We start from the raw sequence: 23,759 nt of genomic DNA, 5'->3' as shown, positions 1-23,759 counted from the left end.
CTTTTGTTTAAAAAAATCAACAGCTGGAAGAGAACAAAAAAGTTAAACATAGCATCTGTTGCAATATAGCAGCAAAACACAAACCAGGCCGCTTGCTGTTGTGATGGAGCGACATTGCCCCAGAAGGTTCCTGCCTGATTCCACACACAAGGGTCACACTGCTCAGGACTCATTATGCCTGCAAAGAAGTTTGGGAAGTAAGGAAATGCTTCATTTGTCTTCCCTGTTTAAGTAGTGACACTTTTCTGGCTGGTTCCCTATCACACCTACCAAATTTACAGCAAAAATGTTTTCTTTTTTTTCAAGACGAAACCTGGGGAAGGAGGTAGGTATAGAAAAAACAGTTTATGTTTATGCTTACTTGGCAACAGATAAACTTTACTAGGGTAAGAACTAGTGCCAATCTAGCTGCTGCTTATAAACAGTCTTAATGCTTGGCAGAAAGGAAACAACAAAAAGATCCCAAACAAACAAAACCACAATTCAAGTGTTTATGAAAGTCTTCCAGAATTTAAACCAATTTTGCAATCAGTAAGAGGAGGTTGTTAGCCACAGAGTGCTATAATGTAAAAAAGTCTACAGGGTGACTGCAGGAGCTAGGATCTGTTTGGATGTGGTGTAAAATCAGCATGAGAAAAGGGCAGCTTGCAGAGACTGCAGCAGGTTCAGAGGGGATTTAGGGTCTGCTCCTAGAGCAAGAGCTGAGTTCAGAAAAGCTGTGCTTGTACGTCTGTCTGGCACAGCTCCCCTCTGAGTGAACTACTACGTTTAGATTGTAATTATCTGGTGTTAGTATCTCATAAAAATGACTAGTGGCCTTAAGTCATTTTTAATAGTAAAATAAAACAGCCCTTCATGAAGGGGATTATGTGTCATGGCGGGGGGGGGGGGGAAAAACAAACAAAAACCCAAAACCACACACCCCAAACCCAACCAACTGACAAGTAAATGTTGTATTGGTGGTGGCAAGGGAGCTTGCACAGACACCTGCAGCTGTGCAGTTTTCTCCGGTGGGACTCCAGCCACCACTAACTTAATAGCCAGCACGAGGCAGCAGTTCAAGTGCAGATGATCGTTAAAAAAATATATTAATCTAATAACTCCAGTCAACACACACAGATTTTTCTCTTGAGGCAGAACATTGCTTACAAGTAGTCATTTTATAGCTGTTTCTCTGCCATATGTTGCACCCTGGCCCATCCCAGCCTTCAGTTCCAGTCTCAAGGCAGCCTTCTGAGCAGCAGCTTCTAGGATTAAACTGAGTTTAGTTACTTCATCTTCTGAGAGGCATTTTTAGGCTCACAGAGTACCTCTGCTTTTATTCAGGCATGCTATGAACTCTGTGCATCAGCGTTTCCATGTGGAAAAGATCCGTACCAGTTCTGGCCTTCCCTGGGGTTTGCAATAAATCTCCAGGACCAGATGAACTCTATTGCAAATGTCTGGAAGGACTACAGAGGGAATTCAGCTGAACTTCTACCAAAATATGCAGGGAATATTATTCAAGAGAGCTACTCTGTAAGAAGAGCACAGGAAAGCTGTCATTGCACCCATTTTTTTTAAATAGACACAGGAAGCTATTGCAGGGAATAACCAAGCAGTAACTCTCCCTATGCATCAGGATTGCTCATAACAGAAAGGAACCATCAGCAAACCAGTTGGGCAAAAAGCATCAGAGAACAAAGCAGGGGAGGGGTGGGGACAAAGAAGAGGAAGGGTAATGGCACTGTAAGGAACAGAAAATAAAGCTGGTGATGAGGGCAGCAAAGAAGGCAATTCCAAAGAGCTAATTAAGAGAGGTAATGGAAACAGCAGGTAGCAGACACTGCATGAGGTGAATGACAGTGGACTGGGTGCCTGACAGAAGTAGGGCTGTTGCTTTTGGCTGGTGGCTCAGAGGAAAACACGCACAGTGGCGTCAGGCTCCAGTCCCCCCTTCCCCCTACAAAGTTTGTTTTACATGGCACTGTAATTCTTACACCCCAGGAGCTGGCTGCCCCCCAAAACCCACAGCTTTGCGGAGCCTTTCCACCCCACACCCTGCTTTACAAACTGCGGAGATGTTTCTGGCCTGCCCACGCTCCCTGCTCACCCCTTCCCACGCACACCAGCCTGCCCAGGTCACTGGTACCACGAGCACCTGCAATGGTGGTACCAACAGTGAGGAAATGTCCTAGGAGTAGGTTTATAATGGTTTATATAATGTTAATAGTGGATGCAGCACAAGTTAGAAATACAGGCACTTCTTTTTGTAAAAGCCTTTGCAAAAACTTGTTTTAGTGAAGCAGAACGGCACGCCTAAATAAACAAGTCAAACTGTCAAAAAACAAATAACGACTAGCAAGCAGAATGAAAGCCTACCTGTGTTTGCTTGTACATACACGACCTGTGTATTTAATTGGTGTATTAGGAACAATGTAACATACCAAAATGGTGGTTCAAATAACTTCAAACCATGGCATTTCCTCAGTCCTTCTCTTTCCTGGTCTGTTCCCCTCATTCACATACTCTTGCTATTTTGGCAGCTACCCCTTTACAGCAGCAATGACACAGATAACACCTTGTTCTATATTCTTCTTCCCTTTCAAGGAAAACATATGTTATTCACTCCACATTCACCATAAACTATGGGGCTGTGAAACAGCTTGACTCCTTATCCAGTTTGCTCTATTTTACTGGTTTTTTTTCTTCATGCTTCTTCAGTTCACGGCTGGTGTTGTACTGAGGAACTCCATTAACTATTCCAATGTGAACCAGTTCATATTCACTGTCTTTTCAAACTATTTGGCCAAAATCATCTTGCCATAAAGCTGCTGAGAAGGAGAGAACACTGAGATTTATCTCCCAATGCCATTCTTACAAGATTTTTCAAAATTTACAAAAAACAGTTAAAAAACCCCACCAACCCTCAGTCTCTCAGGTAAATGAATTTGTTCTCCTCCCTTTGTGGGATGTGTTATTACACTGCTTCTTGCTCCTCTTGGTCTTTGGTCTGAAACTCCTCCACAATCTGAAAAGTAATGGGCAGGGCTTTCTAAAGCATGAGGAGACACAATACCACAAAGAATCTGTTCATAAAATGTAATGAGAGAAACAGGCATAACTTGAATTTAAAAGCACCACATATATCGTACTGAAAACAACTAAAATGAAAAAAACGTTTTCATGTGATAATAGAAGAGCAAATCTATGTGTGCAAGATGGTTTGGGTGGCTTTGAAAGGGTGCCTGAATACATGGCTTTTTCCTATATGGGTTAGTATCAGGCATACAAACAGTGGTCCCTTATCAAAAGCACTAGCTAGAAATTCTGTATCTTAAGGAAGATGTAGCAAATAAATCCTGAACTTGACACCCAGGGAATGTTTCCCATGAAACTTAAATATGAGAACTGGTGGTTTGGGTTATATTTAAAATTTGGGAGAAATTTGCCTACTCATCACAGAGATATAAGGCTCCTTCTCTCACTGGTTGTAGGGTGGTGGTCCTGGCTGCTAGATAGCTGCTGTGTTCCACCAGACTACTGGCACAGGTCACTGCTGTTTTTAAGGCAGTTTTAAAGACCTATAAGATCTATCTGAATAAAAGTATCAAAAAGTAAAATGCCGATAACATATTCATTCAAAATGACATAGGTGTCAAAGAATAACCATAGACTGTTGCCCCTTCCATCCTCAAAAGTTAGTTACCTTTTTTCTTTTGAAAAGCAGTGATTTCATGTGCTTTGTTACAAATTCACGTTTATGAAGCTAAAAACTTAGCTTCTAAAAATCTACTCATGTCATTATTTGATTGTAGTGCTCTCCAAATACAACGCTCTTTCTTTTCACCCATTTTGTTCAAATACTTGAGTAAATTTGAAACTTTTACAGGGACAGGCTGTGTCCAACACTCACTTCTGTTCCCAAAAAAACTTCAGTTTTGCTTTAGCTTTGTGGTACGCGTGTGAGAAAAAACAAAACTGGAATGTGAGACTACTTTTAAATATCAGCCTCCATTGCTCTTATGCACACGTTTCTGTGAATACAGAACACATGCTCACCTAACTAACAAAATCCTATTAGAAAATACTACAACTGTAAACAGCTAGCACGGAAAACAAATCCAGTTAATGAGCTCCATGATCCTTATGAGTTTTCAAACAACTCCCACTAATGCATACATGCTGAAACTCCATAGAAGATATTCTCCCTTGAATGCCTGATCACACTGAGGGCAGACTCTAGTTCAATAAGCTTTAAATAAATTAATATTAATTAGAGATACATATGGAGTGTGGAAGCTCTGTTCTCCTTGCCCTCTCCCACCCCTCATTTTTAAATGCCTCAATATAGGTCTTATCTGCTCTGTATGCTCCTTTTTTCTGATATGTAGTCTGTATTACCCAAACGATAAAATAACCAAAGATGCTTGTGTTAACAGAATTGCAAATAAATTATAGTAGAAGGGATTAAAAGCTAACATTTCTCTCAAGAAATAGTGTACTGCACCATGAAAATTATCCAAATATATGTGAAGTGTTGATGTGACTTGACTGATTGCATTTTATCCTCAGCTTTTCAAATTTTGTGTGACTTGGTTAGTCTAAAAAATATAAGGTTAGTTTTTATTAATTTTCATTATTTAGCTTTCAGGTTCATTTTCTGTATCATAATCAACTTTCTGTTATATGCTTGCATTTTCCACCCTCATATTGACCTGTTTCTATCTGACTGGCTATAACACCTCAGCAGACAATAAAAGTCACAGATTCTGAACAACCGGGAAAACTCTATTCTTCCTTCTTACAAATATGGAACATCAACAAAGTAGTTCAATTCATATTTAAGAATGAAGTTGGGAATTACTTTGCTGCACCAGGCAGTCTGTTCCAGTCCCCTGTCTGTGAAAATGGCAGCCACTATATGCTAGGGAAATGCCACAACAGGCAACCTGGGATTGCCTCTGTCTAGGGTTTTCTTCACAGGTGACTCATAGACAGGAGTCTTTCACCTCATGGGAACCATATCCTTTGATATGGGGTCATCATGAGACTGCTTTCACCGTTGGTATTCAGCAAAGGTATGCACAATTTGTCAGAAGATAAGCAAAGGCTCACTGAGACAAACTGCCAATTTACATGTTGCATCTCTGTCTGTGTAAAGATTAAGCAGTTCACTTCAAATTTGAACTTTCTATTTTATTAAGCATTTTGGTTTTCCTATCAGAAGTTCCAGAAGATTAGGCAAGAAGCAGTGGAAAACTCTGTGGCTTCCTAGTCCTTTGAACATGAACCTAAAACTAATCATAAGCATGTCAGTCTGGAAGAAATTATAAAAAATTTTATCTGGTTGTCTGGTCACTATTACTGCCTAAATAAACGTTGTCTGATTAATGCTGCTCATCTGCACATAGTTTTGGGATGAAGGAACTTAAGCTTCAAAACAGCTGCAGTTACTGAAAATAGTCTCTTAATAAGAAAAGGCTAGAATCTGTGAATGCAGTCAGTCTGCCTCTCTAGATGGATGTCTTTCATTTAGCATGCACATAGTTAAAATATAAGTGGAAGAGGAGGTGAGAAATTCCACTGACCTCCGGACAACACTTCAAACACAATTTTTCATGAGCAGCATTTGTAAAACAGTTAGCACTTCACCAGAGCATTTCTCAGCCACTTCTGGTGCAAGTTCAGAGCTTGAACTCACAGCCCAATCTTCTGCCAACCTGCAGCCAGACAGAACCCAGCTCTGTGTGAACCTACAGCAACTTGGCTTCCAGCCCAACTACCTCGAGCAGTTGAACCTGTGCTGTTCATTCACTTGAGGAGTCTCACCCAAGCAAGGAGCTGCAAGGCTCAGGCTACTGATAAAGTATGTCTTAGTGTCCTGCTGAACTGGAAGCTCCGGTCAGCTTTATTAACCCACTCCGCTCCCTTCCAAATAATTGGTTAAAGGGTAACACTGACACAGAAATATTGGTATTATAAGTTCCTTTTTCCTGCTGTAAGGATCACAGACCCCGGGGCAAGGAGTAAGGGCAGCTTATCAGGAAAGGCTATAAACAGGAGTGGAAAGCTGAAAATACTGTCACTGGCTTAAGTACACAAGATGTCTCTGTATCACTCCTCTTACACTCATGGCGAGGTCAAATGTTCTTTGTCGAGCTCTAAGCACACAATAAAGCATACTGATTTATGACTTGTGCTTCTCACACTCTTCAGAATTATTTTTAAGGAAACGCTGTTGACTTTGTAACTCTGTAACAAAGCACCAGATGCCTTTGCACACAAAGTTCTTTACACAGTGAAGAAAATCATAACCAGCTAGAATAGAAAGCTCTTCCCCTCAATGTTACTGAGGGTGTAAGAGGTGACATTAAAACCCCACAGCTACTTTCAGAGCAACACTTTGAACACTTCAGCCTACAAGTGTTGCAAATGCTTCTCTGTGCCAAAATCAGCTCTAAATAAAAGTTATTCTAATGTTAACTAGAAAGTGTGAAAACAATAAAAGGTTTTGCATATTAGCAGCAGCTACCAGTTGTTTTCAATATCATGCGCAGGAAAAACTGTGCTGAGGTATTTCCCCTATTTCTTCTTTACTTATTGATGTCACAAGTTTCTCATAAAAGGCAGAACCCGAAATCTTTTCAATGACCTTGTGGGCACACACATTTCCCAAGGAATTTGTGACCACTGAGACTGTGTGCAAGTGGCCAGAAATCTGCAGGAAATGCCATAAGAAGTAATCTTTTATATTTAGTCTCAGAGCTTTAGAAAAATTACCATTGCTTCCAGTAGCATAGTAACACAGATTTTTTTTTGTTTGTTTGATTCTACTTTGTTTCACCACAGCTTTTTGTTTGAGTCCCAGATTGTGAAGATAATTTAATAGCACATAAAGACAGGCAAGTAATACCACAGGGACATTCACCCATTCTATGCCCCAAAGTCTAGGATATGGGGTTGACACAGCTCCCCGAGGCAGCTAAGCCAAATACACCCTGCTCTCCCCAGTTCTGCTGAACTCTGTTTTGTGACACCCCTGTTCCCCTTCTGATGTGTCTCCAGACAAACATACAATGCCACCTGCTAAGATCAGCACGCAGTACTCTTCATCCAGACCCTGTAAACAGCCATTACCATAAAGACCTAAGAGCAGAAGTCATTATAATGCATAGCATGCTTCAGAGCTAAACAAGGGGCTGGGGAGGGGAAGGGACTAGAAATAATGAATAATGACTTGAAAGAAGATATAAGTGCTCGGAAATTACACGGAGGTGAATTCTACAGCTGAAGTAGCAGCTGAATTTTTAATGATAGCAAAAGAACAGTGCTTAAAAATATGTATCAACACAGTATGGAGATTATTTTCAACATAATTGATTCATCTGGTAAGTTAACAGGAACCAAACCTTATTTATGAGCTGAAGGCTGTATCTTCTACCAGAGAGGCTGACCTTCTAACGTATGAGAGCTGCAATTTTGTTTGAACTGCATTTCCCATAGCTCTGCAGTCAACTAACCTGAGATCTTAAGGATTCCTCCCCTCCTGATAGGGAGAGAACGATTTCCCTCCCCCTCCTCTAAAGACAGGAGCTGGAAAAGGAGTTGGAAGAAGAAAAGGAAAGCAATGGAGCACTTACTTCTGACAAGAGATATTCCACTCCCCAAAATGTGATATTCCCACTATTCTCTGAATACAGCGTAGTACAGATATCCCACTAACCTGTTGCTTCTCTTTGCTTAAGACAGTGGAGACATTGCAAGATCACCTCCCACTGTTGAGCTGTGGCACATTCAGAAAACAATGCAAAATATCCATCACCGCTCAACAGTAGAGCGATAAAGAACCAAATCAAGGAATGTGGAGAGTAGCAAAGAAACTGATATGATGAAACTACCAAGGCAGAAGATTAAAGGAAAAGAAAAATCCACTGAGAAAGGAGGATGAAATGAAAAAATGCTGAGGAGTTAATGAGGGTGTATGGCCTGAGTGAAAACAGATGCTGTAGAACAGGGAATGAGTTCACCTGGGGGACTCCTCAAATGACTATGGGAATTAATCAGTTTCCATGATACTCATACAAACACTCCAGAGCAAAAGACAGCTCACGTCCAAATGTCAGCTAAAAGATGATCTGTCAATCTCAACATTGTCCCTTAAAAATGGACTTCCACGCACTGAATCACAGTCAGTTCGGTTAGATGAAAAAAATCTTGACTGCTATAAAAAAAGGCAAGGGAAACCTTTGCATATCCCCCCATATGTATCGAGCAAGGTTCCTATCTGAGCCCTCACTTTGGATGTCATTCTGTGTGAAGGGGGTTTGTAAGTTGTTCGGCTTTATTCACCCCTCCTCCGCAACATTTTCTGATATTTTCTCAGTTTTATGTTTCTAAGGTAACTGGCCTATGATACAAAGTCTAATTAATTGACACACTGCTTTTTCAATAATCATGACATTACACCTTTAAAAATGCATCTTTCCATGCTGTCGATCTTTCAAAGCCAGGCCCCTTTGAAAAGATGTTCGTAACAGATTACAAAGGACTCACTCAACATGTCACCTGTGGAAGAAGTGCTTTGTCATATGCCCTGCTAAAGGCTTCCAGCTTTCTACCTTCATCTGGGTTTTCCTCTCCCATTCTCATCTCCTCTTAATGGATTTGAGGTGCTGAGAACAATACTAGCCTACGTGCCCCAGTTCTTTCTCTAGTATTTTGCTCAACAAATCTGACAATAAGTTTTTTATTAATAATCATAAATTGTGTGTTCTTGGAATTTGCAGTGAAAAGCACTAGTAACAAAAATTACTCATGAGTTACAAGCACAGGCAATAGAGAGTGACATACCAGTGTCCTCCAAGTGAGCTTACTCTAAAATGGAGTTTGAAGAGGAATATGAAGAATCATTCCTCAAATACAAAGACTTTTTTTTTTTTTAAATTTTAACACGTAAGTGCATGACCGAGGGCAACTTTTTAAAGTATTTGATGCGCCTGTCTGAGGCACCTCCGATTAAGTGACACTTTCAGTATTTCATCTCAGGTAAGCACTCTTTAGGGAAAGAGGTCAGGGTAAAAGATGACAAAAATACAAGTGGATACTTGGTCTGCCATTTCCATAGGATAGCTTTAAGAAAGGCATTCCTTTTTTGTTTAAAAGACAGGATGGTTAATTCACAGTCTTTCTTACACCCTCTAAAACCCCCAAACTTTCTCAAGTTTTTCATCCTGGTCACTGAATCTCTAAAGTTTTTGGGGCATTTCTTTTACATTACCCATCACACTTTACCTTATCCTACAAACTGCCTTCAAAGATTAGGATCAATGAAAAATAAAAGCTCTGTGGAAACACAAATCCCACTTTCCCTCACAGGTATTTTCAAAATGCTAAGAAGGTATCATAAACATGCCTAAAATTGATCTCCTTTTCAAGTCATTACTTGTTATACAACAAATAAAACAGAGGCATGTGACAGAAAAACACTAACTGCTTTTCAGTTTGTTTGCAGCAAGTTCAAAGGTGGCAGGGATCGTATTACGTTCCACCTGGCAGAGCACAGGCCTGATCGATGTCCTCAACATTAACGCAAAACAATAGTAACAGGTGGTAGCTTGGGTACTTTGCATTTCACAGTGTTCTCTGCATATAAAAGTAAAGTATAATTCTGCTGTATTAGCAAATTAGAATCGTACTTGTTTCACCTGTGTTTAAAAAGGACTATGCTTTCTGCTAGAAATTACAGAAAACTTTCATCTGAATGTTGTGTACCTGCACCTACCTCAATCCATTCCTTATAGCTGAACTCCAGAAAAAACTAGCACTTCATCCTGTACAGTCTCAACGGGAATTATGATGGGAATCCCGCAGTATCAGAAAGGGGGGCGGCAGGGGGCAAAGGCGCGCTTTTATCTGAAGGGACACGGTTTTTAATTACTAGTCAACCTAAAATGAGCATTGTGCCTTTTCCCCGAGACGCCGCACGCACAGCAGGCGGGACGGCGCTTCCAGGCGCAGCCGAACGCTCCGGGACGCCCGGGGCAGCACCTGCGCGACCCGGCCGTGCCGGCGGGAATTGCCTCGGCGCCGGCCAGCCGCGGCCAGGCCCGGGCGGCGCGGGGAGCCCGGGCAGCCGCTCCCCACAAGAGGCGGGGCGCAGCGCAGCCTGTCCCGGGACAAACCGGGCAGCCGCCTCCGCCTGCCAGGCGGGCGGAGGAACCGATTTCGGCCGCCTCCAGGCACTTCACGTCTCCCGGCCCTCCTCGCCTCACGCAGCGCGGCCACGACAGCGGCGCGAAGGGCCGCTGAGCTCCGCTGGCGGGCCCGCCGCGCTGCCGGGGACTCGACGGCAAGCTTCGCCTCGGCCCGGACGCGCCGCCGACGGGGGTGGGGAGCGGCGACTTCGGGCCCCCTCGGGGCAGCGACGCGGCGAGTCCGTTGCGGGCGGTCTCGGCCGCAGCTCCTCCCCTCACCCGCGGGCAGGGCGGGTGGCGACGCCCCGGCGGCGCATTGTACCTGTCCCGTAGGAGGAGCCGCAGCCGGGGAGCCGGAGGGACAAAGTTAACTGGAAAGTTTACAAGGGGCCGTGGGTGGGAAGGGAAAAGCGGGGAGCAGAGGGGAAGTCGCTCCCGGGGACTCCCCAGGGGGAGGCAGCAGCCGCGCTGCGGGACCGCGGGGGAGCGGCAGCCGCAGACTCTCCGCTCCCCTCACCGGCACTTGCAGGCCCGCTGAGGGGACCGGCTCCCGGGAAGGGGACACGTCCGTCCTCCTTGCCCGCCTCCCTGGGCGTTCTCGGCGCCGGAGAGAAGCGGGCTGCTTGCAGCGGGGACCCCGCGCTCGGGCGAGCCCCGGTGGGGGCGCAGGGCTGCTGGCGGCCCCCCGGAAGCTCCTTTGCCACCCGCGCAGGGGGTCGCAACCCCCATTCGCCGGCAACTCCCGCTCTCTCCTCCCTGCGACCGGCGGCTCCCATGGCTCTCAGCAAAGCGCTGCGGCTGCTCTGGAAGCAGGAGCCGGGGCCGAGCGCCCTGCTGGAGGCGCGCACCCGCCAGGACTGCCTGTTGCTGGAGGCCGGCACCGTGGCGGCGCTCAGTAAGTGCCCCGGGCCGGGCCGGGCCGGGCCGGGCGGCTTCCCGCGCGGTGCGTGTGGGGAGGTGGCGCGTCTGCGGGTGCGCGGCGGGTGCCTCTGTGGTGCCTGCGGGACTCGTGTGGGGCTGGCGGAGGGGTGCCGGGGTGCGGGGGCAGCGGCTGGTGCCCGGGAGGTTTGGGGCACTTTCCCCTGTGGCAGGGAGAGGGGAAGGGGAAATCACAGACCTGGGCCCAGTGAGGCACTGACCATAGGGAACGCGCTTACCTCATTTCAAACCTCGGCCTCCAGCGTGGCCCTGCAGGCCTGCCCACTAGTTGACCCCCGGTGCCCTGCCGTGCTCGGAGGGTTGCCCAGCATCTCCTCCCTGTGTGAGCCCGGGCCCGAGCCATGTCCGACCGGCCCGTTTTCTACTCTGGTTGCCTTTAGCCTGCTCACCAAGGGCCCAGGTGGAAGGAGCGGCAACAGCCACCTGCTTGGCTGGTGGCCGTGAGGTCTCGGCATGGGGAATAATAATTATAATACTAACCTGTTCCTGCAATCATGCCGCTGTTTGCAGTGTTGTTGGAGTCCATATTCAAGCAGCTCAAAAGAAAAGCAGAAGGCTTAAACTGTCAAATCTTCGTAGTAAGAATTTGATGTATGTTGTGTTTTGTACAGTGTCAATCACAATGTCAGCCCAGAATCGGGCCCTCTGAGATGAATCTTCCGTGATGTAGAGTGGCAAGATATCCAAACTAAAATGCTTAATTTTTAGGTGTTAGGGGTTTTATGAATGAAGAAAGCCAAAAAGGTCATCAGGTGGCAGCTGATTTTCATGAGAACAGTTCCAGTAATGGAAAAAATTTTGACTTGTGATAAAGATCGGTTATTGCCACACTGTATTGTGGTTATTGTGTCTTTTAAAAAACCACAATTTTATTGGAATTTTGTGTTGTGTAATACTTTAGGGGTTCAGTTTCTTGTTAAATTAATTGGTAATAGTGGATGTGAATGTGTTACAATTTTCTAGGTTTTTTTGTGTCAATTTTCAATGAACTGACAAAGTGAAAAGTCTGGTAGTACTGAGCAACATTTTACTCACTTTCCCAGATTCAAAAGCCTGTTTACATGAAACCTTTCCATTGATATCAGTGGGTTTTGGTCTGTGTTTCATTATTCTGATACAAATCTAAAGCAGTTCCACTGCCTAAAGCAAATGTGCATGAATAAAACAGAGAGACCAGTTTTCATCTAGCTGACTCCAAGCCATTTGTATGACCAGGAGTTGGAAAGGTCTCACTAATGAAGGCAATTATCAACTTAGAGTAGATTTTTCTCCCTCAGTGTTGCTATCCCCATTTGGATTGCTATACCTAAAAATGATTAGAGAATTTATATAGTCTCTCTTAAAATATGTGTTGGAAGAATTTTGAAGTAGCAATCTGTATAGTACATGCAAAAAGCCTGTTTGTCATACCTTTTGGAACTCCAATGTCGCCTTTTGGAAGTCCGATGTCGCCTCTTGAGATAACTGTAATCATGCACGCCTTGGCATCCAGCCCACTCCATGTTATTAACTTTGTAATTTTATTTCATTTTATTTATCTTTTCCCACCTGGGTTGGTTCCTACGAAAAAGCTCGTTTATCCAGTTGGGCCTGTTTAGTTTGTTTCTTCTGTTTATGCAAAAAGGGACCAGAAAAGGAGGCAAAACCAGCAGTAGGTATTGTGATGGTGAATTTACAAAAGTTGTGAAGAACAAGCTCTGCAGCCAGGGTGGCAACAGAAACAACATTAATTCTGATTTGTTTGACTGGTGTTTAGGTTGTCACTAACCTTAAAGCTCTTCAGTGTGAGGTTAATGTTTTCTATATGTGTGGTTTCATATATACTAGCCCTAGGATTGTGTCAATTTTGGCTTCTCTGTCTAATTTTCCGTTTCTAAAACAAAGTTTTTAAAAAATTGCATGCCTGTGGTGAGGAGGAATTATGCAACTCTGCCTTGTGCAAACTTCCACACTAAACAAAAGCAGATCTGTATACCTGCAGCACTTAAGTTGTACAACACTTGGTGCAGTTTTGCAATAGCAGCCTTGTGCCGATAGAACCATGGAGAGGAATAATCATGGATGGACAATGAAGGCCAGAGAACAAATTTTAGTTGTTGCTTGTTATTCTTTTTCCATAATTACCATGTCTCTTTGCCCTTGATTAGGCATGGCATCTCAATTTTTAAAAAATTCAGTTACTTCTGTAATACTTTTGTACTGGAAGAAACTTAACTGTTGAATTTAACCTAGTTCAAATGGCATAAGGGAGTGAGAATCCATCTAGAAGAAATGGTGTTACAAAAAACAAGTCTAAAAAAACACACACTTATTTAAGCGTGGTGCCCATACAGGCCATAAACCTCTGGCAAATTCATAATTAAAACAAACGCTTTCAAATCTGTAAACCAAAAATTTGATACTGTCTTGTGAATGGTTGACTTTATACTTTTCCCTGTCTCAATACATTATAAAGACCATTATGACAATTGTAGTTGTAAATTGGTTGTATTTCAGAATTTCCTTATGGCATATAGAGATCTAATAATTTTAACTTGAAAAAAATTGACACATTTGATATTGGTATTGGGGAAGTATTATGGAGATCTCTAATTGTCTGGAATGTGAGCAGTTCATAAAATGAGAACGCTCAGGCTGTAATGGAAGCCTAACTTAAGAAACTTTTGGAAAAATCAAGGAATCAGAAATCACAGTGGGAAATGTAGCTACGTAGCCCCAAACATCTTAAGTTAATCTGCATAGTGACATAATATCAACAGAACAGTTTTCTGTTCTGTCATAAATTACATAGTATTTCTGAAGATGGGAGTTTTTCTTCCTTTTCTCATGATGTCAGTGTAGAGCGGAGGGTAAAACTCGCTCTTCTGAATTTAACAGCACATCTGCAAGAGGCTTTTTTTGCCACTGGCAACCCTGAAGCTTCAGAAGGATGGGTGACAGCCTGGAACAATTCTTCCAGGAATGCTCTGAACTAGAACATCAATAATTAGATTTTATGGAAGAAACTCAGAGTTGTGAAGGGTATAGAAAAATTGTCATTGATTTAGGAGTTTTTGCTTGTACAAAAAGGAGTATAGATACAAGTGCTGTTCCTACTTTTAACATATTACAGTTTTTAGTGGTTTATAGATGAAGTGAACTGCACAAAGCAGTTCTCAACTGCTGTCAAGTCAGTCACTGAACTACACTGAGGCTACAGTGCTGAAAATGTAGTTATTTAAACTTCCTTATAGTAGGTAATCTCAGTGACATGATGTCAACAGGAGTGGTCTGCTATTGAAATTCAGCATAAAAATATGTTTTTGCAAGGGCAGACCCAAAGGCTGCACAGAATTTTTTCTTTTTTTTTTTTTTTTTGTAAGCACTTTGGTTCTGCAATTACTTTTATTAAAGGATGTTCCAACAACTTTTACAGTGGATCCCAAATGACCATGAGCTTTTGAAAATGCTGAAATGCAAAGCCGATACAATGCATGTTTTTGCAAATACGGCTGGAGTTTTTCCTCCAGAATTTCACCCGCAGATCTGGGAAGTAAGCCTTTACTAGTGACAATAGAGACAAACTTGTATAGAACTAAGGGGTGTGTACACCGCAGAGGAGCTTCGGCAGCTGCAGCCCCAGGTACCTGTGTTGTTCTCTGATGTGGCTGAGTGAAACCAGGGACAGCCTTGCAAGGGGCGGGATGCAAAACCAGGAAGTGGCAATTATTTAGCTACGTTACCTTCTTTTTTTTTTGGTACAAAATGCAGTTTCTGTCCTGTAGGTACACACACTGTTTACAGTTAGCTTTAGTTTTGTATTTAAGTGGATAAATACGCCACTGAGTGGGGTATGGAAATCAAACACCAATATTACTTTAAATGTATTGTGTATGTATTTCTAAGCACTATATGCTATGCAAAACAACAAGCCCTACAGCATGACTCATTTTTACTCTTATGCTAGGATATTTATATAGCTAATCTCCCTACTCTATCTGTATTCCTAAATCTTCTTGCTTAAATTCAAAGAAAATAAATAATCCAATTACAAATTTTTGTGAAGTTTTCTGTAGTTTTAGTGGTGATCAAAGTTTTTCCATTTGTGGTTCCCTACAAAACTTGTAGTGGAAGTAATCTACGTAGCAGAAGCCTTGCTTTTCTCGGTTACACTGACAAAAGTCACTTGCAAACTGTAATTTCTTGGGCTGAAATTCAATGCTCTAGGTTACAGGAAGAGGTCTGTGTTACAGTTCCTCCTCTGTTGTTGAAATGGAAATCAAGTGCACGGAAGAAGAAAGGTGGATTGGTGTAAATGTAGAGTGTACATTACAAGACTCGTTATCTGTGCTAGGAAACTGTTAGTGGTTGTGAAGTGTAAATTCTTCTTGGTGCTTTGTGTCTGTAGTGACTAAAAGTTTGTGTTAGTATATGTAATATATGACAGTAACCACATAAAGATAATAGTCAAGCTCCAGAGAAATGAGTTAGGGACTTCTCTTTTATTTTCATGACTGCCTGTGGACCACAGTGATGGCCAGTAGAATCCTGGTGGTTTTATGAGTCCATTCTTTTTCAGTTGTGAATAAAAATATTCACATATACACATGCAGCAATGAAAACATAGTCCCTCCCTAGGAAAAAAATGTTTTCAATTTAATACAGGAAGCCAGGGAACTGATCTCTCTAAAATGCCACATTCTTGATTTGTTGTTTGTGTTTTCAGCCAGAAATACCAATTTGTAGAAAATAATATTTTGAATTTCCAGACTCTCTTAACTGTAACTCTGACCACAGAAGTCTTCCCAACTCTGTATTGCTTGACCTATATGGTATTTCAGAATACAGTATGACTTGCATAATGTCTGTATAGCTCAGATTAAATGTGAACAGGAAGATTTTAGTGATGAAAGATAATGAAAGTAAATGAAAATACAACAAAGTGGTTTAGGCCTCTCTGAGGATGTCAGAAAACAGAATTTAGAGGCAAGTTAATAATCTAAACTCCTATCATATCAGACATCAGACATTTTTCTAGGTAAGATGCTGGTGGTAGTGTTTATAGATATATTTTTTTTTTTTCTCATGTGTTTGGCTTTTCTTGTGTATGAAATTTCTGTTTGATTATAGATTTGCTCTTTCTGGGGAAAACTCACACCTGAACAACACAAATAAAGGAAATAACCTGCTGAGACTCCATCACATCATACCGGTGTTCCTAAAAGGACTTAGAAATGCCTCAGAATACACATGCGTAGCAGTACCTACCTAAGCAGGTGCCTAAATGTTTCCAGAATCAGGCTTAAGAAGGAGGGGAGAGCCAGAATCTGTAACCTGGTCCCAGACTCTTTTCTTAAGAGCTCTTCAGTGTCGGACTTGGAACTACAGTGCCTTTCTGCCCCCTCCCTCCGGTCACTGACCTTGCCTGGAACCATTTGTTTGAGCAATGTTTTGGTTCCTGTTGAAGTCTGGGGGATCAGTCCCAAGGAAGGGCTGAATAAAGGAAACTGCCGATGTCTGGCCAGTTCCCGCTTGCCGTTAAATTGAATTTGCAGCTTTTACAGGCAGGAAGTCACACTTGGATAGGCCATGTGGTATATGTAGTTATAGGTCTTTTCGTGGTGTTTTTCTTTGGTTTTGAAATATTTTACACATGGAAAAAGATGACTTTTAGGAGTTTATTGTAAGTTAGTTTCATTGAATTGTTGTGTGCCTCTTGTTTTACAAGGGTTAAAATTTTGAGGCAACATGCCAGCCTTGTATATAATTTACATCAGGGGCTTTTACATAGTTGATATTGAGAAAAGTGCTTGAGGAATGCAGACAGTGTGCAGGTCTCTAAAGCTGTTATGAACACAACACAGTTGTGGCAACTATTGCAGATGGGCAGATACGCAATTACATGCTTAGTGGAAGGAAAGATTACTAAAAATATTAATGGAAAGCTTTAGTGGAGTTTGGTAATTCCTGTGTGTATTTTAGTACCTATAGCTATTATTAAGTAGTAAACAAATGCACTATATATTAGCAAACTGAACTTTTTCTCTAAGTAGAAAACTTTTTCATCAAGTTCTGTAGCAGTGTTGTGCATTAACTGTGTATGTCTGCATGTGTGCGTGTATGCATGTATGTATGTATCTCAGTCCTTCCTTCTTGGACTGTCCAAGGATGAAGTCTTAGAGTGTGCTGTACAGCGTATGGAGAGGTCAAGGAAAGATCACTTTGTTGCTTTTTTGGTTTCTGAGTCTAAATTGCTTCAGGGAGCAAAATGAAACCTCGAACAAACAACAGAATCTGCCATGTGGTAGGAGTAATTGGCAAGTTGTTAGCCAGCCAAAATGAGTGGCCACGCAGGCCCGAGTCCTTCAGGAGCTTTGTGTTCAGAGCTTCTCCCTTCCAGGCAGCTCTGCTGGTGCAGGTGCCATGACCGATGCTGCGGTGGAGGCAAATGTCCTGTCCAATGACCTGCCCAGAAGCACAGGGTATTTCTGTACCAATACTTGCAAAACACATCTATTTATGTGTTTGGAAAAGTCTTGTGCCAGGAGCTGATGTGGATGTGGTGCTGCTGGCTTGACCTGGGAAGCTCTGGTGGCTTCTGTGCGTGCCAGTGTCAGGTGCTTCTTGCCATTAGCAGCACGAGTTATGTGTTGCTTATTTCCACACTGAAATAAATCCCATTATTTTCGATCATGCTCTTACCAGACACTTTAACAGCCAGCTTTCTAAGCTGTAACTCTATTTTGAAGAGTATTACTGTGCTTTCAAGATGTCTCTTGAATGCTTTCAGGTTGTGCCTAGCCTGCAAGTTTGCAAGCTCCTGCATCAGTTTGAGACCTGAATCTCTTCCTATTTGTGGTGTTCTCTCTTGCTTTCTAGAAGTGGAATTTTTGGTACAAGAATTTTGTTAATGATTTTTCTTTTTTATTTTAAAGACAATGAAGATAAGCTTTTAAAGCAAATAACACATTTAATAAAAATCAGTGTGTCGTTGTTGCTTTTTTGTAGTGAAAGTGCCGTAGAAAGCATAACATCACTTTTTAACCTTTTTTATTATTATACATAAGGAAAGCCTGAGAGTGAGTCTTAAAAAAAAATGTTATCAATGTTTATTAGTATCAATGTTTTACTAGTTACTGTATCAATGTTTTACTAGTTACTGTAATTCACTCAGTGTTTGTAAGAAAGCAAAATAGGTAAGTTGTGAAAGTCTGATGTAAAAAATAAAATTAGGAAAAAGTTAACAAGTCCTCCTTACTTGTCATGGATGCAGAAATTGAGACAAATGTGTTTTAATTTCCTTTGGGTATTGCCTCTACTAAGGACTCCATGAGAATTGTGGAAGTGGAAATGTCTTTTCTTTCACTTCAGAATGTCAGCAATATAAGATATACTCATTTATTTTCTGTGCTTCTCACTGAGCTATGTGCCTCCTGAGATTTATGAAGAGAAGTCTCCTTGCTTCCTCTCCTTGCTTCCTCTCCTTGCTTCCTCTCCTTGCTTCCTCTCCTTGCTTCCTCTCCTTGCTTCCTCTCCTTGCTTCCTCTCCTTGCTTCCTCTCCTTGCTTCCTCTCCTTGCTTCCTCTCCTTGCTTCCTCTCCTTGCTTCCTCTCCTTGCTTCCTCTCCTTGCTTCCTCTCCTTGCTTCCTCTCCTTGCTTCCTCTCCTTGCTTCCTCTCCTTGCTTCCTCTCCTTGCTTCCTCTCCTTGCTTCCTCTCCTTGCTTCCTCTCCTTGCTTCCTCTCCTTGCTTCCTCTCCTTGCTTCCTCTCCTTGCTTCCTCTCCTTGCTTCCTCTCCTTGCTTCCTCTCCTTGCTTCCTCTCCTTGCTTCCTCTCCTTGCTTCCTCTCCTTGCTTCCTCTCCTTGCTTCCTCTCCTTGCTTCCTCTCCTTGCTTCCTCTCCTTGCTTCCTCTCCTTGCTTCCTCTCCTTGCTTCCTCTCCTTGCTTCCTCTCCTTGCTTCCTCTCCTTGCTTCCTCTCCTTGCTTCCTCTCCTGTTCTATCATCCATTGCAAGCAGTTCCAGTTTCCTTTTTATGTTTATCTGTGGTTTGAGAAGTAAAAGGACATTAGAGAGTCACAGCCTGTTTTCCTCATTCATGAGTCTAACTTTACTCCTCATTAGGAACTATGTACAAAACACAGACTTGCTCATTCAGGAAGTACTTCGGTTTTACTTTAAAGTAACCAGTGACAAGTTAGGGCCATGTTCTGGTTTAATATCTAAATGTTCAGTTTGCGCCCATTGAAGTCTGTTATTGCAGAAATAACAAATCTTACATTAGCATCTGACCATTTATTTATTTTTAAACAGCTATTTCTTACTTCACTAAAATATAAGTTTAATTTCTCTTGAAATCAACGTCTGATGTTGTGTCTACATCAAATTATGTTATCTTGCATAAAAAAATTCTGATCCCGTCTGAAATTAGACTATGAGAATCTGCAAACAGAAACCACCTCTTTTTGCACATTAGGAAAAGAGACATATTTTAGCTTGTGGCCAGACAAATTATTATTTTTGTTGTTTTAGAAGGGTGTAAAGTTTACATGTGCCTGTATATTACTTTACTTATTCTGAGTCTGATGTGCCATCTGTTCTGTAGAACAAGAACATCACTAATGATCATGTTGTTTGGAAGGGCAGTTAGTCCCCTTCCTTCTTCTAGGGTGGTATATGGAGGGGCTTTGCATTTCTGTCCCATCACGTTTTAATCACTGTGTTCTTATGGCATTTCAACCCTACCTTTTACTGTAGTTTTGTTTACTGAGCAAAATCAACGGGGAAGCATTGGTGGAGGTTGTAGCAATCTGAAAATTTGATAAAGACTGGAAAACTAAGGTTTGCTGCCTTTTGTTTTTCAGCTCCAGAAGAAAAGGATGCAATTAAAGGACAATATGAAAAACTCCTGGATGCTTATGGCTGCTTGGGAGAGCTTCAGCTTAAATGTGGTAAGTGATCATGTGTATGACTGAGATTATAAAACGGCCAGACAATGCCAAATGACAGGAACAAGTGGCTGAAGTTGCCTAATTCCTTAACTTGTGGAAGCTAATTGAACCTTTGTTATGTACAGTCTGGAAAAGATCTGTTTCTCTTTCTATGTCGTGCCAAAAAGCATATCACTAAATGATAGTCTAAGAATTTTGGATATTTTCTCACTTTTGTTTTGTCTGACATTCTAAGCTGCCTGAAGATAATTGCCATTTTTTTTCTCCTACCACATTTCTCCAAGGCAGGAATCATGTTTAAATACTGAGTAATCATGGTCATCTGAGACTGCAGTACTACAGATTCCCATTCCATACTATAACGCCCAGTTGCTTTTAATTCAGTAACTTGCGTGGATTAGGATTTGCAGAAGCAGACTTCATCTAGTGTACTACGGAGTATTTATTGTCTTTGCTATAAATTTCTGTATGGTTTGGGAATCTTGATTTAGCAAAGGACTTGCTGTTATACTGCCTACAGGAATGTTAATGGGAATAACGTATTTTAGGAAGACAACTGCAGTAATTGATTTGAAGGTAATAGTACCTTACCCCACAGACTTAAAATTCACTGATGAAAAAGATGTGTTGAAACAAAAAGCACTATGTGCCTTTTTCCCATAGTCTTCTTACAGTGAGCCTCAATTTTGTCTTGGAGGAATGACTGTTTTCCATTAAATAAGATGCTTGGTCAAGGAATCTGCCACAGGAAGCGGTGGTGTGAGCACTGGTGTATTTAGACCAGTAGATTTAAGGATGCGTTTTTTTAGCTCCCTATCCATTTTATGGCTTGAGTAATATGACTTGAGATTGACCTGAAGTTGTGACTGCAATCTGAAATATTTCTGTGTCATGGTTTAAAACTGTAGATCCATCCAGTCTTTTTAAATGAATGTGGCCTTTTTTGTTTTGTTTCTTGTGGAGTTAATTAGTTAATTTCTATGGAGATTAGTATCAATTTGTCAATGTAATGAAAAATGGAGGGCTTGTGATTAGTTTTTCTTGGCACTTGGACCTATTTTTCTTCATAGGAGTGTAATGAATCCTGTTGTAATAATAAAGGAATGTAGGTGTTGAATTTAGGCTCTTCAAGCTACAGATGAAGGTAGTTTCTTGTATGTCACAGAAACTAAATGTATCTGGTTTTAGCCTTCATATTAAAAGGCAAATGATTTCAAATGGGGTATGAAATATACCCAATTGTATTAGTTCTCTTTTCTCCTTTTATTTCTGTGTTTCCCATGTCTGTCCTTTTATTTGAACCTGCTTAACTTCAGTGCCCTTCAAGTGTGAGGTTTTTCTCTTTAATCTCTCTCATTGCAACTCTGTCTTGTTCTAACATTAAATTACATGTCCTGGTACAGGACTTCTTTTGGAAGGGACTGTTAAAATTTTTATTGATAATTGGATAAAAAAGTTCACTACTGGAGGCAAACTTCTATTTGTGAGTGAGTAAAAAGTCAGGAGGGTCGTGCTGTAATGGTAAGCAAAGGTAAACAAACATTTTCTGCTGCTGAACATATTTAAAAAAGCAAAGATGATTGCATGCCACCTCACCATTCAAGAGAGAGCCCATTTTTTCACAGTCTTGGTTAGATCTTCCATCTCTACAGATAAGTAACTTCTATCCCTTTAGCTATTGCTTACAGAAAAAGTAACACTAGAAAGGAATGCAATGTAACTGTTTTCTTTTCTACATAATGTATTCTAGCACCTGCAAACAAGGGCATCATTGGCCAGCTCTTCCTGAGTGATCATGCAGACTTTGTTCAGGAGTATCAGTATTTTTTCTTCCTACTGGAAACCTGCAGACCATAAGTACTAAATTAACTGAAAATATTTGTGAAAGTACATTCCACTGGGATATTAAAAGAGTATATTTGCAGAGCAGAAGGGGAGACTTATTTTCAAGACATGAAAGATGTCTCTGAGCACTTTAATTAATCTCTAAATATCACTACTTAGGAATCCAAATAAATCACATTGTATGCCTGCCAAAGCAGAGCGTGCTTTTCACAAGAAAGTAGATGAAATATGTGAATCTGACTCACAAAGTTAATGTTTCCCACCAGTAATAACACTCACTTCTATGTACTTATGTCTGTTAACATGACTCACTAAGTTCTTCTGCTTTCTTTTATAAGATGGATGGCAGCAGAATGAATTGTACAGTGTTTCTGCGCTGTATCTCAGCCAAGATTTTGCTGCCAAAGAAGATCTAGCAGTGGTAAATACATCTTAAGCAAAGTGTTAAAAGAGCTGGCTTTGCAGCTTTTGGTTTAAACACTGTGATGTTAGGAAGGGGTCTGTATATTAGGTAGTATTTTTGTCACCATCATCACATAGGTTGTTTATTTTAATACAGCTGCTGTATTTGGGGAGGCACTCTGAATTCATTTGATTATTTGTATACTCTTGCTCTTGCACATAGTAAGTGTAGTTGAAAAGAAGAAGTTTCAGAGGCAAAAAAGACAACTGAGTACCTGTTTTCTATTCCTTTTGAATGTTTTCCTAATGTGTAATTCTATTCAGAAGAGGGAGAAGAGTATCTTTGAGACTAAACTGTACTTTGGAAAATCTTGGTTATTTTCATAATTCTGCTATAGATTTCCTAAGAGATTTTTAGCTATTTGCTTGGAATCAGCTCCTCTGCTGTATTCTGTTGCTGTTTTTGAAGGCAGATGAGAGGCAAAAATACCTTGCAAATAGTTTTTCAGTGGACTGTCAAATGAAGTGGAGATATGTGTGAGGTGGAGATGGAACAGGCTGAGGGAACATAAGACAATAGCATGACTGTGTTGGACAAAAACTGGAGCAAATTAATTTTTAAAAAGAAAAGGCAGTCTCGAGTGAAATATTTATGGTTAAGAAGAACAAAAGAACTGAGTGTTGCCTCCTTTTCGCTGCAGCTCATAATAGGCAACTCTGAAGTCATGCCCTAAACTGCAGGGGAAACAATTGCCTTGAGTCATGTACACAGGTTAAATACAGAAACTGCAGCTTATTATTGTAGGCTGTGACGTACCAGAACTGTATTTCCTGTTCAACTTGGATTAAGGCAGTTGATTTCACAAGAGTTTTTGGAAAAAATGGATGCAAGTTATTTTTGTCTTGTTTCTATGCCAGATATTCTTCATCCTCTGCCCCCTTGTGCAACCTGATCAATGGGCATTCAGCACATATTGCTGTGAGCAAAACATTTCTTATGTTTCCTCGAGAGTGTTCTTTACAGACGGTTGTGGTGATTTATAGCAGTCATGGGGCAAAATAATGATCTTGGTCACACTTAACAAACACTTCTACTTGTCTATCTGAGGTCAAAGTTTGGTCCAAAAGATTTGAAATTTTTTTTTCGTTAGTGCTGTAGGTGGTTCTTCCTTTTTCACAGATATGTTGCTGTAGAAAGTGTGACCAGTAAGGAGCACTTCACTTCTTGCTCTAAAGTTATTTCAGAGTTTTCTTTAAAGCACTCCAGATTGCATCTTAAGGAAATGAGGGACATTTCCATAGATATGATTGTCAAATGTAGTTCTTTTGTTCCTAAATCACATAATCTTATGTGTAAAGTTTAGAAAGGCTAATATGAAGCAGGAAAGCACATTAAACTACTTGTAAAAGTTTTCAATTTCTTTTTTTTTAGGTTGGTTTTCATTTGCCTTAGCGCTGGCCTCATTATTCAC

The 23,759-nt window shown here is 41.3% G+C and overlaps 1 protein-coding gene across 3 annotated transcripts in view; it reads left to right on the top strand.

The window, feature by feature from the left end:
* The first annotated feature begins 10,191 nt into the window (after window positions 1-10,191).
* SYNJ2 (synaptojanin 2) overlaps window positions 10,192-23,759 on the top strand; it is a 69,413-nt gene continuing 55,845 nt past the window's right edge. Inside the window, exons 1-2 of one of the 3 annotated variants that reach the window (XM_065057293.1) lie at window positions 10,192-11,070; window positions 19,954-20,040. In XM_065057293.1, the coding sequence (XP_064913365.1) occupies window positions 10,950-11,070; window positions 19,954-20,040 (208 nt within the window). In that variant the 5' untranslated portion in view covers window positions 10,192-10,949. The remainder of the gene's footprint in view (window positions 11,071-19,953; window positions 20,041-23,759) is intronic. The other 2 variants (XM_065057292.1, XM_065057294.1) reach the window with 2 other exon arrangements.

This window comes from Columba livia, chromosome 3, assembly GCF_036013475.1.
Source record: "Columba livia isolate bColLiv1 breed racing homer chromosome 3, bColLiv1.pat.W.v2, whole genome shotgun sequence".
Classification (NCBI taxonomy): Eukaryota; Metazoa; Chordata; class Aves; order Columbiformes; family Columbidae; genus Columba; species Columba livia.
The sequence above is the reverse complement of the archived record's forward strand: the minus strand, read 5'-3'. Positions and strand labels throughout refer to the sequence as shown.